General features: G+C 51.5%; 1 protein-coding gene across 1 annotated transcript; it reads right to left on the reverse strand.

Annotated features, from left to right (window-relative positions):
• Positions 1 to 945: 945 nt before the first annotated feature.
• On the reverse strand, positions 946 to 4,952 carry CSTB (cystatin B). Its single transcript, XM_059922313.1, has 3 exons — positions 4,758 to 4,952; positions 1,740 to 1,838; positions 946 to 1,304 (listed from the first exon to the last, which is right to left on the reverse strand). Exons 1-3 carry the CDS (start codon positions 4,821 to 4,823, stop codon positions 1,176 to 1,178), a joined length of 294 nt encoding a protein of 97 aa, XP_059778296.1. The 5' UTR covers positions 4,824 to 4,952; the 3' UTR covers positions 946 to 1,175.
• Between the last annotated feature and the right edge of the window lie 11,512 nt (positions 4,953 to 16,464).

Genomic DNA, 16,464 nt, shown 5'->3' on the forward strand with positions numbered 1-16,464 from the left:
TGGAAGGACAGGTCTGAGGATCTTGAATCCCTAATTCCTCCAGATGCCCAGCAGCCCACCACACTTGCCTTGGCTGAAAACCAGCTCCCACACCTGGAGACCAAGCAACAGCCACACACCTGAGGCAGGTGCCTCACAGACCGACACTTTTCCCTTCCAGATGCACCTCTACCACCTCTGGAGCTCCAGGCCAGTCCCCAGCCAGGTCTCAGCCAAGCGGAGAGGGAAGCATAGGCCTGAGCGGCCAGGAATGCCCTACATGCCCAGGAAGTGCAGGACTGGCTCCTGGGTGCCGGTGGGCATGGGGAGCGTCAGGTGGTCAGGGGTCTCAGGGGTGGGAGACGGTGCAGACCACGTGCAGCCCAGAGGCTGAGCTCACGACAGCCTTGCGGGCTGATGGCGCTCGGCGGTACCTGCAGGGTTACCACCTCTCCTGCCCGCACCTAGCCATCTCTATACCGGAGCCAGAAATGTGCCAATGTGTCTGAGGACATCTCGAGCTAATGCTCTAGAATCGGATTTGCTGAAAAAAATGTATTCATGTATTTATGTATTTATTCATTTTTGGCCGCGCCATGCAGCTTGCGAGATCTTAGTTCCCCAACTGGGATTGACCCTCGCGCTCGGCAGCGAAGGCCCGGAGTCCTAACCACTGGACCGCCAGGGAATTCCCTCAAATCTTGTATTTTAGAGACAGCATACGGAGTCACAGCAACGGAGGCGTGTGGAGCTGCGGTTAGAACACAGGCTCCTGGACTCCTGGGTCTACAGCCCGCCTGCTGTGACCTGGGCATTCCCGGCGCCCTGCTCAGCTCCTCAGGCCGGAGGGGTCTCAGGCCGCACGCGGCCCAGCTGGGGCTCCACCCTGGACAGCTCTCACCTCGTGACCCCTCTCTACTGTGATTACGGCTTCAGATGAAGAAAAAACCCCAGAACAGAGAAAACTTGTGAACACTGAAAAAATACATATATTTAAAGATAACACAAGCCCTCCTTGAAAGTAATTTACTTAAGATCATTGACTGGGAGAAAAAAATGAACACAATGAAAGTGAAGAACAGAGACACCGGAGAGGTGCGTCCCACCCCCACCCCGAGTGGCACCGCGTGAGCTCCCAGACACAGGCTGGCAGTGCAGAGACCCACGTGGGCGACGGGCTCTGTGCAAGAGCAGGACTAGAAGTAGGTCAGCTCGTCGTGTCTGCCTTTGTGGGTCTGGTAGCCGACCAAGGCCAAGGGCTTTCCCTCATGCGGGAGGCTTTCAAATGCTCGAATGTGCACGAAGTTGTCCTCGTCCACTTGAACCTGGAAAAAGAGTCCAGTGATGGGCGGGTGCGGCCTCTGACCCCAAGCCCCCCTGCTCCCCTGGACTCGGCTGGACTCGGAGAAAGGCCCTGGGTGCCTGGAGGCCACGTCCCTTCAGGTGACCAGCAACTGGTCTGAGGACATTCCCACCTTCCTCCTTCGAGTGCAGGGGACGCCCTCGTTGCCCCAGCCAGCACCCGGCACCCACACGCACTCCGTCAGAGCCCCGAGTCCCCGAAAGGCTCGGTCCTCCCCTCCAGGAGGCTGTGCACACACGTGCACACACACACGCGCGCATGCACACACGTGCTCATTTTTGATGGCCAGCAACCCCCTGAAGCTGGGGGCTGCCACTCGACCCTCTTAAGCACCCCTGCCCAGGCACCTAGGAGCCCCCAATTCAGGCCAGACCCTCCGAAGAGGCTGACATCCCACCTTGATGAAGAAGACCATCCCGGCGACCACCTGGCTCTTGAACTCCACAGCCTTGAACATCGGGAACTTCTTCTCCTTCTCTTCCAGCTGGGACCTCACCTGGGGGAGGAGAGAACGGAGAGACACGTGCACTTACTTGAATTAAATGTCACAGCTGAACTCTGACGCTGGCCCTCTACAGACTTTCTATAACACGACTGTTCTTCACAACTGAGCAGACACATTAAATTGACAGCTCTGCTGATAAAGTATAGAAAACAGCTCTCTCATTCTGCCGAGTTTCAACGGTACTATTTCTCTGTGTCATTTTCCCTTTCTTTTCCAGGCATGGAATAGTTTGATATTTTCATCATCACAACGTATGTAAGTTCATACCCTGTTTTTCTCTTTTACTTAACAAACAGTTCATTGCAAAGAGTATATATAGTTTTTTAATTACTCTTTTAAATTCTGTTTTTTAATTTTAATTTTAATTTTTGCTGCATCGAGTCTCAGTTGCCACATGCGGGCTCTCCCTTGCGGCGTGTGGGCTCTGTAGTTGTGGCGCACAGGCTCAGCAGTTGTGGCATGCGGGCTTAGTTGCTCCGTGGCATGTGGGATCTTAGTTGCCTGACCAGGGCTCGAACCTGTGTCCCCTGCATTGGAAGCAGGATTCTTGACCACTGGACCACCAGGGAAGTTCCTAATTACACTTTTATTTGTCTATTTTTAAATAAATTATATTTATTTATTTATTAATTTATTTTTGGCTGCGTTGGGTCTTCGTTGCTGCTTGTGGGCTTTCTCTAGTTGCAGCGAGTGGGGGCTATTCTTCATTGCGGAGCACGGCCTCTAGGCACGCGGGCTTCAGTAGCTGTGTCACACGGGCTTCAGTATTGTGGCACACGGGCTCAGTAGTTGTGGCGCACGGGCTTAGTTGCTCCGCGGCATGTCAATCTTCCCAGACCAGGGATTGAACCTGTGTCCCCTGCATTGGCAGGAGGATTTTTAACCACTGCACCACCATGGAAGTCCCTAATTACTCCTTTAAAATTGAAAGCTAAAACAGTTAAAAATGTTAAACTAAATTTAATATTAAATTTAATCTTCCATCTTCTACATGTGCCTTAATTCTCTTAAGTATTCCCAATTTCTTGTGTGACAGATCATGCAGCAGATAACACACTTTTGCAGGGAAAAATGCTTTGCTGCATTCTTAGATGATTTCTCTAGGATGCAATGCCTTTGGGCAGAGGCTGATCCTGATGCTTGGTGTCAAACGGTAATCACACTTTCGGATCAGTCCTGTTTTCCAGGGTCTCGGCCTTTTGGGGACTGAGCATTCTCACGGAGGAAGCGGGGAGCAGGTTGTTGTGTCTTGACTTTAAAACCTAACCTAGTTTCACAGGGCCCTGGCTGCTCTCGGATTGCTGGCAGGCCCCAGAGCACGCTGCCTCTGCACTGCGGGCCCAGGGCCAGTTCTAGCGGGTCGGAGGATTTCCGCGAAGCCCGGAAGCAAGCTGCTTTGGGAGCCGAGGGGCTCACCGCCACGCATGCCAGCGAGTCCCTGTGGCAAAGGCCTTCAGGGAGGGGGGCTCCCTGTGGATAAGGTGGGCAGAAAGGGCAGGAGGGTGGGTCAGGAAGTGAGAAGGCGGGCCGCCTTCTCTCCACGCAGCTGCCACGGCTCTCACGGCGGTGCGCGTGTCCCCCTGGGGCTGGTGCCACCTGCGTCTGAACACTCCCCCGTGGGGCCCTTCTTCCTGCCAGGTGCCTGCCAGGTCTGCAGGAAACTGACCCTGCAGACAGTTTACAAGACCAGCGGGGTGAGTGACACCCACAGACCCTCCTGGGAGTCTGAGATGGAATCGTCTCTTTCTCTGCTTCAGGGGGGCTTGCACAGAGCCCCCGCCCTGTGCAAGGCCTGATTGGCTTGAGAAAACTTTAAAGGAGGTGGCGGAACAGAGCATGTGGAGGCGGCGAATGCCAGGCCAGGCCACGGCCTGCGGGATGGCAGGTCACCGACACCGCTGCCTGCCGGCCAGGAGAAAGATGAGCTGGGCTGTAGCCAGGGGGTGTGCAGAAGGCCCCGGGTCACTAAGGAAGCTGCCAGTTCCCAGCCCTGAGGGGACCAGGTGGGGCAGAGGGCCAGGGAGGGCCCTAGGACGGGACTGGAGGAGATGGGGGCGGAGTGCAGCACCGCGACGTCCTTCTGACCGGGGCCAGTCTCTGGCCTCTGATCTTCTCATGTGCAGCCCAGACTGTCCCAAAAGCGTCAGTACAAAGGGCCACCAGATGGTGACCATGCCCCCCACAGAGACCACCCAGCACACAGGCAGCCTCCTTGTTCCCAGGGGCAGTGAGAACGGTCCACTAACATATCACTTTCAAGGGACTGACCCCAAACGAAGGGGCCCTTTTAGACAGTAACTCTTCCCTCCCAAGTGAGCTGACACACATTTAAAGTTCACATGACAAGCGGGGAATTCTCAGGCCCGGAAAACCACGAAGAGGCGGGAAGGGGTCTTGCTTGTCAAGAGCCGACTTTGCTGACACACGAGGCTAGGCAGGGCAGGCCCCGCTCCTCCCACCCTCACCTGATCCTTGGGTGCAGGTGCTCTCCTCGGAACCCGGGCCCGACAGCTGCCCAGGGCCCGAACCAGGCTCTGCCTCCGCGACCCAGGCTGGATTGCGTTTCGAAGACGTTCATTTGGAGAGAACTTCAAACGTACACGAAAGTGCTAGAATAACAGCCTAAGTCTAGGACGCCTGTGGACCCTGTCCCCGGACTCACTCAGGGTGACTTCACCCCTCCTACTGTACCGTTTGCTCTCTAAGTGTTTTTCCCCGACGGGCACGTCGCGGCCCTGCCCCTGTGGACACCTCCGCTCGCGGGCGCTCTTCCCAGGCGGGGAGGGGCATCGGCCCGCGCCCAGCCCGGCCCACGGCGGGATGCGCTCGGGCGCACCGCCTCCGTCCCAGCGGCGATGCCTGCGGACTGCCCGGCCCCCCAGGACCCCATCCGCCCCCCGCGGCCCTGACCCGGTCGGCGATGGCCTGGATGTCGGCCGTGGCCGGCTGCGTGGCGGTGGGCGCGCCGCACATCATCTCGGCGGCAGGCGGGGCGGGCGGGCGTGGACCCCAGGCGGCGGTGACTCTAAAGCAGCGGGCGCGCTCGAGCAGCGGACTGTGGCGGGAGCAGCTGACTGAAACCGAGCCCCCGGACCTGGCGCGGCGGTCACGTGACGCGCGGGCGGAACCACGGCGCGCGGCTGGGGGGGAATCCGGGACCAGAAATGGGGTGCCGGGCGCCCGGGACGGGAATGGGGCGCGGGGCCTCCTGATAGGGATGCGCCGTGGGCGGGAGCAGGCCGCAGCCTGGGACCCCCGGCAGGCAGGCACCTTCTCGGGACCAAGGGTCGTGTGCTGTAGGGCTGTCCCCCCTCCCTGGGTTTGGTGTCGGCCACCCCCGTCGGCTGAGTCAGAGGGCGGGATGGCGGCGCGGCCGCTGGACCCGCGGAGAGGGTGGGCGGGGCCCTGCAGGATGTGGGTGGGAGTGCGGGCGCGGTCCGCAGGTTCCCGGGAAGGGAGGTGCTCCGGGTCTCGCGGGGGCTGGGCGGGCGCTGCCCCGGGCACTGCCCTGCGGGGAACCTCGGGGGCACCAGGCCGGTGCGGGGCAGGGCGCGGGATGGAGTTGGCCCATCCTGACTCCTCCCTGGCCTCCCGGACCACAGTGCCCCCAGACCCCACTGTCCTGTCTTGGTCTCCGGGTCCCCACAGTTTGACCCCCTGCGTGAGATGACAGTAGTGAGTCCTGAAACGACAGGGGCGTTTGGGGTCCGGAGAGCAGCGGGCAGCTGGACCGGGGACGGAGGGGAGAGAAGCCCCCGCCCAGCGCGGGAGCTGGAGGAGCTGGGGGAGAGGGCCAGGGGCTGGCTGGCAGGCCCTCCCTCCCGCGGGCATCTGCCTGCCTGGCGCCCCTCATCCCATGGCCCGGCCCAGCGCCCCACCTGGGCCGGCCTGTCGTGTGGGCTGCTGTGAACATCATGGGCGTGTGACCCGGGGACACAGTGAAGGGCTGACGTGGGTGGACAGAAGAGGCACAAAGGAGTCCAGTGGTGGGGAGGTGATGACTCCCAGGGCCTCAGGCTGGGGTGGGGTCAGGTGGATGGAGTTAGTTAAGGGCTTGGTTCTGACGGGGTTTGGTTTGGGATTGAGACATCCTGGGATGAGAAGTTTCAACATCCTGGGAAGGGAAGGGTCCCCGTTGTATTGGGGCAGGGTGGGGCCTGTTCTGGGAGCTGTCTGGACAGGACTGGCCTTTCCGAAAGATCCAGCTGCCCCCCACCCGACAGGGCTGCACCTCAGTGGGCACTGGGCCTCTCCCATCACTGGGCGCTGACTCTGCAGGCAGAGGCCCAGCCTCGCCTCCTGGTGGGCGCAGTGGGAGTGGCCCGTGAGCAAGTGTGTGGGGAGGTGAGCCTTTCTGGTACTTTCTAGGGCAGAGCCTGGTCTGTAAGTTCAGGGAAGCATGGGAGGTCGTGTGTGGTTGAGCCCTGGGGGGAGGGGAAGGAGAGACTGACACCCATCAAAGGCCCAAGCACAGAAAGCCAAACCCTGACAGCGGCGTTTGCAGCAAAGTAACAGCTCCAAGCAAGGGAGGAGGCAAGCCTCACATCCACTCCTCATTGGTCTGAGTTAGCAGTTTTTATTTTTTTTCATTGATCATTTGCATTTAATGAAAAGAAAGAACTACTATTCATTGAAAGGCATTTTTATGAGAATGAAAAAACAAACCACCCACTGGGATAAATATTCTCATTACACATATCTGACAATATATAAATAACTCCTACCAATGAATAAGTAAAAGATCATTAAAAATAGGCAGTGTACTTGAACTGGCACTTCCAATTTACATTTAGAAAAATTGAGTTAGCAGTTTTTAAAGGGGAAGAACAGAGGAGCTGGGGTGAATCATCTGAATCATCTGCCGTCTACGTGTCTTTGGTCTGGTGGTCTGTGACTCCAGCGTCTGTGTCAACATACTCTGTAGAGGTCATCTTGCCCTGGAAGATGACTCAGAACAGCACATAAACAGTGCTGCATATTGGAGCACTGTGGCTCCAAGCCCCTGACCTTCACTACTCCTTATTGATTAGGCAAAAATGTGATCAAACAGGTATGGGCTGGACAAGAGGGAAAAACAAGAACAGACACCTGGGCATGAGTGTTAATTATAAACCAGTCACAGGACTGAGTTTCAAGACTCCCACAATTCATAATTGAATAAATGAATGAATGAGAGACAGATTTGACCCCATCAAAATGGAAAACTCCTCTGTGTCAAAAACAAAGCATCAGAAAATAATGACCCAGAGGGCAAGGCAGGCGGTTCTGTGGCTTTTGTCATCCTGCAGCTCGGGGCGGTGGCGGGGGGCACCTTGAGGCGCCTCTCACGCCTGACCCTCTCACCCTGCTGGACCTGGGTCTGCAGGTGCTCACGTTTAGAACTAGGAGGGTAACACCTGTGGAAAGGCTGTTTTTTCGAAGCTGGCTGTAGCAGGGCATCCACCACCATCACTTGGGTTTTGACAGAGACTCACAGGCAGGCAGAGGAGGGGGCGGCTTATACTAGAAAAAAGGAAAGCTTAGGTGTACCCTGATGGAGTCTTTGGGCCCGGGGAGGCTGTGGGCAGGCTCACTACAAGCTGGGCGTCCTGTGTGATTGCGTTCAGGGGCGTATTTGGCCTTCTCTGGTTGTCCTGAGTTAGAAGGGGGATGGGGCAAAAATTAGGGAAGGTGACTGTCACGGCCACCTCCTGACATTCTGGGCCAATGGCTGCAGAGGCTGTGGTTTGGCTTCTGGATGGTTGTTGCACAGGTGGTGGGTCTCTTGTCACATGTACATGGTCTGGCCATTGTCTGTCTGTATAGTCCTGGTCTCATGCTGCTTTATGAAGTCAGTGTTGCTTTATTGCTGCAGGTTTGGGTCCAGACATGTTTTCAAGCTGCCACGGAAGGCAGGTTCTGAAGGTCAAACTCTTGCATGCTGATCCCCCCTTTCCTTGTACCTGCTGTGTGGCCTAGGAGTAACTGGTGCACCTCTCTGTGCTTAAATGAAGCACTAAGTGAATTAATGAGCATAAAATGCTTGGGACGGTGTCTGAGCCCTAGGGTGAGTTGATGATGTCACCACTGTCATTGCCTATAATTACTAGACTGACATAAGTCTAACCCATAATTAGCATTACTTTTCCTACCCAAATGCCCTGAAAAATGTTAACATTCATCTCATTCCTTGACGACACAGCTTTTTATCCTACTAGACCCAGGGGAAGAGACCTAGTCTCCCGTCTCCCCACCTAGAGTCCTGAGGCCATTCACTTCAATTTGAGATCCCTATTCAGAAGGATCAAAATTTTAAATTCAAGCAATTTTGAAGTTTCACTTGTGATCTCTGATTTTCTCAGAGTCAGTAGAAGCCAGGTGTTTTGTTTATTTTTTTCTCAGTGTCTCCTGGTCCCTTCTACCCCAGCAAGACAGCTGTAGAGCTGCAGACATTTTCCCTTCTTCCCTTCTGGATTCTTTGGCTGGACTAATAATTAAATTGATATAAGACAGATTAACAGGAGAAAACCAAATTTAATTTCTTACATATAGGAGCCCCAAAGATATGAGACCAAGGGCGAGCCTGGCAATTGAGGCTTATATGCCTCAAGGAATGGGATGGGGGCCTGGGGCTCCCAAGGGGAGGAGGGCCCTTCACGGGGCGATACAGAGAGCCGAGTTTGGTAATTAATGTTTGCCCTGCTGTGCAGGGAAGTCTTTCAGATAAAAAAGTTATCTCTGGTAATAGCTCTTCTTCTGGTACAGGCCCCCTATCTCAATTCTTTTAGGTAGTTAAGGAAGAGGTCATAGTTTTTCCTGAGCCTGCTGGCTCCTGATTGCCGACAGCTCAAAATAGTCCACATGCCAAAGGGGCGTATTCTGTTCTCCTCATAACCTGGCTTGTGTGTTTCCCTGTTGGCACGCTTAGGCAGGTGACTCATACACCTGTGCCCCATTCTATTCAGTTGCTTGTGTTTCATACTGCAAAAATTTCATCACCAGAATTTGTTGCTAATTAAATTCTAGCCCAAGAGACCCTTTGGGTGGGGGGAGAAAAAAAAGAAAAAGATGAAACATTTAAACCAGTAAGCATTTATCACATTTACCTATTCACCTTCAATAACAAGGGAAATAGCAGTGGAGGTAAACCTGAAAATAGGTGCCCCACGTGGGCACATTGCTGCCCAGCCTCCTGCATCAGGATCCATCACAGGCCTAGCTGCCTGGCCAAGCTGGAAGCAAAGCGGGCAGTGGCTTTACCTCCGAGCCCGGCCCCTTGAAGCAGCCAGCTCGAGCAGAGACAGCCCTGAGCCGCCTCTGAGAGGTGGAAGGAGCTGCAGAAATTGGGACGACTCAAGGGAGGGAACAGATGTACATCTTGAAGAGCCGTTGCTATAAACTAATGTAGGCAAAGGATTTTCTAAGCTTAGAAGCATCGGAAGAATCAGAAGGGAAAGGCCGGGACCCACGTGGGGGCAGGTGACTCTCTGGGTGCACCTGTTGACCTGTCCTCGGCCATCCAGCTGTTCTCTCTGTGTCTCCTAATGACCTACGGACGCTTGTCCAGGTCCCCAGCAGACAGGCAGCGGTGGGACTGTTCCCTGCCTCCGTCCCTGTCACATAGGAGGCATTAAATAAATATTTGACTTCTTATGTTACGGAACTCTCGTGTGGCTGCTCGTCACTCAGGAATACAATACTAAGAGCCAAGTGTTGGGTAAGAGGAAAGGCAGCTTTACTGAGGGAGCTGGCAATCCTGGGGAGAAGGTGGGTTCATGTCCCAAAGAATCAACTCCCCCTTGCTGATCAGGGGACAAGAGATTTTAAAGGGGAGTTTCAGGGGTGCACAGGCCCGGGTTGGGGGGAGCTACATGCAGAAGAGCACAGTCAGCTCTGATAGTCATCTTGAAATTAGTCATGCGGTGATGTGATCAGTGTCCTTCGATTGTTTTAAGTACAGTTAATCTTCAGTTCCAGAACTGGTTTGTTCCCATCTCCTTGAGGCCAGTTCTTGGAACTGTGTAAGATGGACCAGCAGTTCATGTCATGGCTATAGTCTTGTCGTCATGTAATTAACTTCTTCCATCTGGTGGGGATTTCAGTATCTGCAAAATAGCTCAAAGGACGTGGCTCAGAATATTATCTACAGACTTTGAGGAGGAATTAAAGGTCCTTGACTTTTTTTTTTTTGTCACACCACGAGGCTTGCGAGCTCTTAGTTCCCTGACCAGGGATTGCACCCAGGCCCTGGCAGTGAAAGTGCCAAGTCCTAACAACTGGACCGCCAGGGAAGTCCCAAAAGGTCCTTGTCTTTTTCTTTTTTAAAGTACTTTTTAAAAATTATACCTCTATAACTTAAAATTTTACTTATTTATTTATTTATTTATGGCTGCGTTGTGTCTTCGTCGCTGCACGCGGGCTTTTCTCTAGTTGCGGCGAGCGGGGGCTACTCTTCGTTGCAGTGCGTGGGCTTCTCATTGCGGTGGCTTCTCTTGTTGTGGAGCCTGGGCTCTAGGCGCACGGGCTCCAGTAGTTATGGCTCGTGGGCTCAGTAATTGTGGCTCGCGGGCTCTAGAGCGCAGGCTCAGTAGTTGTGGCGCACAGGCTTAGTTGCTCCGCGGCATGTGGGATCTTCCTGGACCAGGGATCGAACCTGTGTCCCCTGCATTGGCAGGCGGATTGTTAACCACTGTGCCACCAGGGAAGTCTCAGATCCTTGTCTTTAATGCCTAAACTACATTATTTTGTCTTGTTTGACAGCTTTCCTTTGCTTCTGCATGTTGTCTCTTCTCTGATTAAATTTATTCTTTGGCTAAAGTTTTTCTACAGACAAGAGGCAGGTAGAGGACGCTGGGGGGACGACAGTCTGTCCTGGGAAGGCCCCATAGGATCCTGCTCAGTTACACTTACACACTTCTGTAAATCAAAAACAAAACTGCAAATTAAAGCAATCGAGGGACTTCCCTGACGGTCCAGTGGTTAAGACTTCGCCTTCCAATGCAGGGGGTGCGGGTTCGATCCCTGGTTGGGGAGCTAAGATCCCACATGCCTCAAGGCCAAAAAACCAAAACATAAAAACAGAAGCAATATTGTAACAATTCAATAAAGACTTTAAAAGTGGTCCACATCAAAAAAAAAAAAAATCTAAAAGGGACTTCCCTGGCGGCCAGTGGTTAAGACTCCTCACTTCCAATGCAGGGGAGGCAGGTTCGATCCCTGGTCGGGGAGCTAAGATCCCACATGCCATGTGGTGTGGCCAATAAAAACAAAGCAGTCAATGCCAGGAATTTATTGTAAGGAAAATTAATATAATGGATGGACAGAAGATTTATCTATAAAAATGTCCATCCCAGAATTTAGAAGCCACCTCCATGCCCAGCCTCCGTCCATAGCAAGGAGCCCTGTGTAGTTGGGAAGAAGTGTTTATAAAAGCGTGTCTGCCAGGGCCCTGATGTTGGCAGCACTGGGTGCGTGTTGAAATGCTGAGTTCTCAGCCCTTTTCCCTGGAGATTCCGAGTCCCTGGGGTTCGGTGGGGTCCAGGCACCTGCGGGATTGACGGATATTCACTGATGTTAACAGTAACCATCACTAGGGGGTGGGGAATGGGTATTTAACAACTTACTGTGATTTTCAGTGTTTTCCCAAACTTTTATTTAAAGGCCTTTTTGCTTTTAGAAGAAAGGTTTTTTTTTGGAATATTGCATATTCTTGAGAAATTAATATCATGGGAAAATGCTAGATATGTTATTGAAAAGCAGTTTCAAAACTGTCAATATAGTGTGATTACTATAATATAGTAACATATAATTAATAGAAATCTTATGCACAGAAAATAAAGAACAGATCTGTCAGAAATTTTTCTTTTAGGCCATGAGACCATGATTGGTTTCCTCCCCTAACTTTTTTTATTTCCCTGATTTTCTATAATAACAGTTGAGGGATAAATATGGGGGGAGAAGCACACAATATGGAGAGAATGGGTTTGGGTCTGGAGAGCAGCTCTGAGCAGCAGGGGGCCCAGAGGACGTGGTGGGGGTCCCGGAGGGGGAGCGGCTGGGCCACGACAACGGACAGGCTGTCTAATGTATGTGCAAAATGAATCTTCGGGCCCTTGTTCAAAATGTGTTAAGAATTTCAAGAAGGCAGCACCAGCGCTATACCAGGCGCAGCCCTTCTGCTTGGGGCCGCGCTGCTAACTGCACACGTGGACCACCTGCCACCCGTGAGGTGGTGCTGGTCCCAACGTAGGGCGCTCACGGCTGTGCTGGGCAGGCGGGCTGGCCTGGGGGTTACCTTTGCCTTGTCTTTTTCAGACTCTGGGCAAGAGCATAACCTGTAAGCCTCTTTGCTCACCTACAAAAGGGCAAAAGCCACCCCTCCCTTGCAGGGTTGTTTTAAGATTTATAAAGTCCTCGCACATAGTAGGCCCTCATTAGATGGTAGTGACTGTTACTTATTTTATCTTCTTTACACTTTCTGTAGTGCGTTCAATAGTGTCCTCCAAAATCACATCTACCCAGAGCCTCAGAATGTGACCTTAATTTGGAAATAAGTTCTTTGCAGATGTAATTAGTTAAGATGAGGTTAATAGTGGATTAGGGCGGGCCCTAAGTCCAATGACTGGTGTCCTTATAAGAAAACAAGCAGCCGCATAGCACAGGGAGATCTGCTCGGTGCTTTGTGACCACCTAGAGGGGTGGGATAGGGAGGGTGGGAGGGAGGGGGATGCAAGAGGGAAGAGATATGGGAACATATATATATATATGTATAACTGATTCACTTTGTTATAAAGCAGAAACTAACACACCATTGTAAAGCAATTATACTCCAATAAAGATGTTTATTAAAAAAAAAAAAAAGAAAACAAGAGGACACAGAGAGACAGACAAGAAGAACAGCATGTAAAGACAGAGCTACAGGGGAGGAGGTCACGTGAGGACAGAGGCAGACATGGCATGACGCAGCCACAGGCCCAGGATCACCAGGAGCCCCAGAAGCAGGAAGGACCCTCCCCTGGAGCCTTCGGAGGGAGCGTGGCCCTGTGGACACATGGATTTCAGACTTCTGGCCTCTAGAACTGGGAGACAATAACTTTCTATTGCTCTAAGCCACCAGTTTTGGGCACTTTGTTACAGCAGCTCCAGGAAACTGAGTCACCTCCCTTGCACATCACGCACACGCTTCCTAGCACAGATGCAAAATTATGCTTCAAAGATGGGCCTACCCTTCTTCACCAAGTTGAGCCTGGAGTTGAAAGACCATGACCCAGGAAAACACACAGGATCCACGAACAGGGGTTTTTCTACAGAAAACAAACGCAAGCAGGACAACCTCAGGATGAGAAGTGGATCCCATGATGCTGCAGGAAATGAGAGATGCTGGTCTTTGTTATTTGTGGAAGACATGAGCACACGCCTATTGCTAATTGGTACCTAGTGAGCTAGTCACAGCTGTTCCACACACTGTCACCTCCTAGGCACCGTCCTGGGTGCAGATGAGTAGGACAGAGAAAAACCCTGCCCTCAGGGTGGGATGGGGTGGAGGGTGTGTAATGTGTGTAGAAGTGGGAAAATGTATCCTTCCCCAAGTCCTGTCAGACTTTCTGTTTTTGCTTTTCTAATTTTTAAAACCTTTTATATTGGAATAATTTTAGGTTGCAAAAATACTGTAAAGGTTTTGTAAACTCTTCATCCAGTTTCCCTAAATGTTAATGTCTCACACAAACCTAAACATAGCGTAGTTACCAAAAGCAGGAAATGAGCCTTGAGATGCGCTGTGATGAGCTCGTGTCCAGAATCCACGCACGTTTCACTGCTGTCCCACCACAGTCCTCTGTCTGACCCAGGCTCCTCCCACGTGGTCCTTCCCGGTAACGTCTCCTGAGCCGGCTTCGACCTGGGACAGGTTCCCAGTCTTTGTCTTTCATGACCTTGACACATTTAAAGGGTATGGATTGTTTATTTTGAGGAAGATCCTAGTTTGGGCTCGTCTGATGTTTCTCCTGAACAGGTAGAGGTTGTGTGTTTGGGGCAGGAACACCACCAAAGTGATGCTGTCCTTTCAGTGCATCACTTCAAGGGCACGTGATGTCCATACGCCTTGCACTGGTGATGTAGATCTCCATCTTGAGTGAAGGCGTGTCTACCAGGTTTCTCCATTGTAAAGTTACTATTTTCCCCATTGTAACCAATAAGTACTTTTGAGGCTACGCAAATATCATGTCTGTCATCGTCCTTTTGCCACTAATTTTAGTATCCATGGATGGTTCTTGCCTGCGATGCACAGCGGACTTTGAAAAGTCTCCTAAAGAAGGATAATTTTGCATTTAGAATTGTCGATTAAAATTCAATTGACAAGAAGAAAAAAGAATTTGATTTGCGCCAAATTGAGGATTATAACCCAGGAGGAATTCTTTCAGAAAATTCTGAAAGACTGTTCTGCCTTGTAAGAAGTCGAAGGCGTGGTCATATACATTTTCGAGACAAAGGATCATACATCAAAATGACGTACTGACATTTTAAATAAAGTTCACCAAGGATACATAGTCCAGGTAGCACGTATAAAGCCAGCAGCAGGTCACCGTGACCCCCTACGAAGTGGGGAAAGTACACTATTCTTCTAAGAAGTTACATTGCCGGCGGCAGAAGAAAGGAAAAAAATTGATCTTTGTGGTCGAGCAGGCATTCCCACCTTTGAGGAGGTCCAGTTAATGTATAATGCGGATGCACACTGCCATCAAAGGGGGAGTGAGGAGGCCCTAATGGACAGAGAGAATTTTATGCTTCATTTTCTCGTCCTGCCTTAAAATATAAATTTTACTTCGTCTGAACAAAAACATGTATTTTTTAGTTACACTGAATATGCAACAAATCTTTCATTAGCTGTCAGTGTCTAATAGCTGTATAGGCTGTCAAGTATTGGTATATTTTTAAAGTATATGTTGGTGCATTTCATTGCATTCTTTTGGTGAAATTCCCTGTCAGAAATTCACTGAATGTCTATTAACATTGCTCTTTTCTTTAGGCTTTGTTGTCTTCTTTTTCCTGCTTTAGGAAAAAGCACGTAGCACCCCCATCTCTGGAGTGCATGGATTTGTTATTTCACTGCCCCGCGCCTCCGCTGAGACATAGCTGGTGAGGCAGGGATCTTGTCCTGTTCAACAGCGCCACTGCTGGTGAAAGAACTTAAATAGCTTTTTCAAACAGAAAAGTTGGAGGAATGGGGCAATGAACACGTGTATTCCTGCCACTGGAGTCAACCATTGTTAACATTTTGCCGTATTTGCTTGTGTGCCCTGTGTGTGATTGTTTCTCTATTTATTGACATGACACTTCACCCCCACCAAACACTTTGCAGTTATTTCCTAAAAGTAGAGACATTCTTCTCCATCACTTGTTGGCAAACTATGATCATTGGGCCTAAGCTGGCCCATCACCTGTTTTTGTAAATAAAGTTTTATTAGAACACAGCCACACACATTCATTTGCATGTTGCCTGTAGCTGCTTTTGCACTAAAGGAGCAGTTGTTTTGGCTCACAAAGCCGAAAATATGTACTACCTCACCCGTGCAGAAAAGCATTAACCTAAGGCCTGAACGCTATCCTTACAAAGTCCTGCTTATGAGTTTGGCCCTTAGCTGGCACCTGGGAATGTGGATTTGGGGAGGGTCTCCATCACCGTAACTGTGATAAGAGTGCCTCACTGGGCCTGAACCGTTTGTACAAACAACACAGCATGTGCTGAACATCTGTTCTCTCTCTGGAAGTCCGGAGTTTCCGTGCATGTCTGTGACTAGCTCATAATAAAAACTGGGCGCTTTTTTTTTTTTTTTTAAATTAACGTTTTGGCTGTGCCGCTCAGCATTTGGGAGCTTAGACCACCTCCTACAGTGGGATCGCAGAGTCTTAACCACTGGACCACCAGGGAAGTCCCAAAAAACCCTGGGCTCTGGTCTCTAACAAGCTCCTTCTAACATTTAATGTGTTGTCACAGCTCTTTGCTGGGAAGTTAGCTCGCTCTACGAGCCTTTTCCCTGTGCCTTGAATCCTTTTGCCATAATAAATCATAGCCATGGGTCTTCCTAGCGTTATCAATGAATCTGGGCGTCTTGGGTCCCCCGGACACATGGCCCTTTACAGAAAACGTCTGCTGAGGCCCATTCTACATAAACACCATTGTTATACCTAAGAAAACAAACAATAATTCTGCAATATAACCTAACCTCTAGTTTCTATGCAAGCTTTCCAGCTGTCCCCCAAATGATTTTTTAGCTTATTTTAAAAAATCAGAGTCCAGTCAAGATTTGTATATTGCATCCCCTCCTTTACACATGCTTCACCCATGCCTTCGTTCATGACACTAACTGTGAAGCGATGCGGACTGGCTCAGATCGGGTTCGCGATTCCCTCCTCGTGCCCCGTGCGCGGCCTTCCTGTGTCCAGAGGCCGGGCGCGGACCTACAGGATGGACGAGGCCAGTGCAGCCTGCCCCATGGGTGATGCTGCCGCAGGGTGGGGCACCGGCCGGCAGCGGCAGGCCACTGAGGGCGGGGGCGATACTCGCGGCCCCCCGCCCCCCCCGCCCCGACCACCTTCTCCCGGCCGTCGTGGCATTTTGTGATGACCTTGGCTGACCCAA

This window comes from Balaenoptera ricei, chromosome 4, assembly GCF_028023285.1.
Source record: "Balaenoptera ricei isolate mBalRic1 chromosome 4, mBalRic1.hap2, whole genome shotgun sequence".
In the NCBI taxonomy this organism is placed as follows: Eukaryota; Metazoa; Chordata; class Mammalia; order Artiodactyla; family Balaenopteridae; genus Balaenoptera; species Balaenoptera ricei.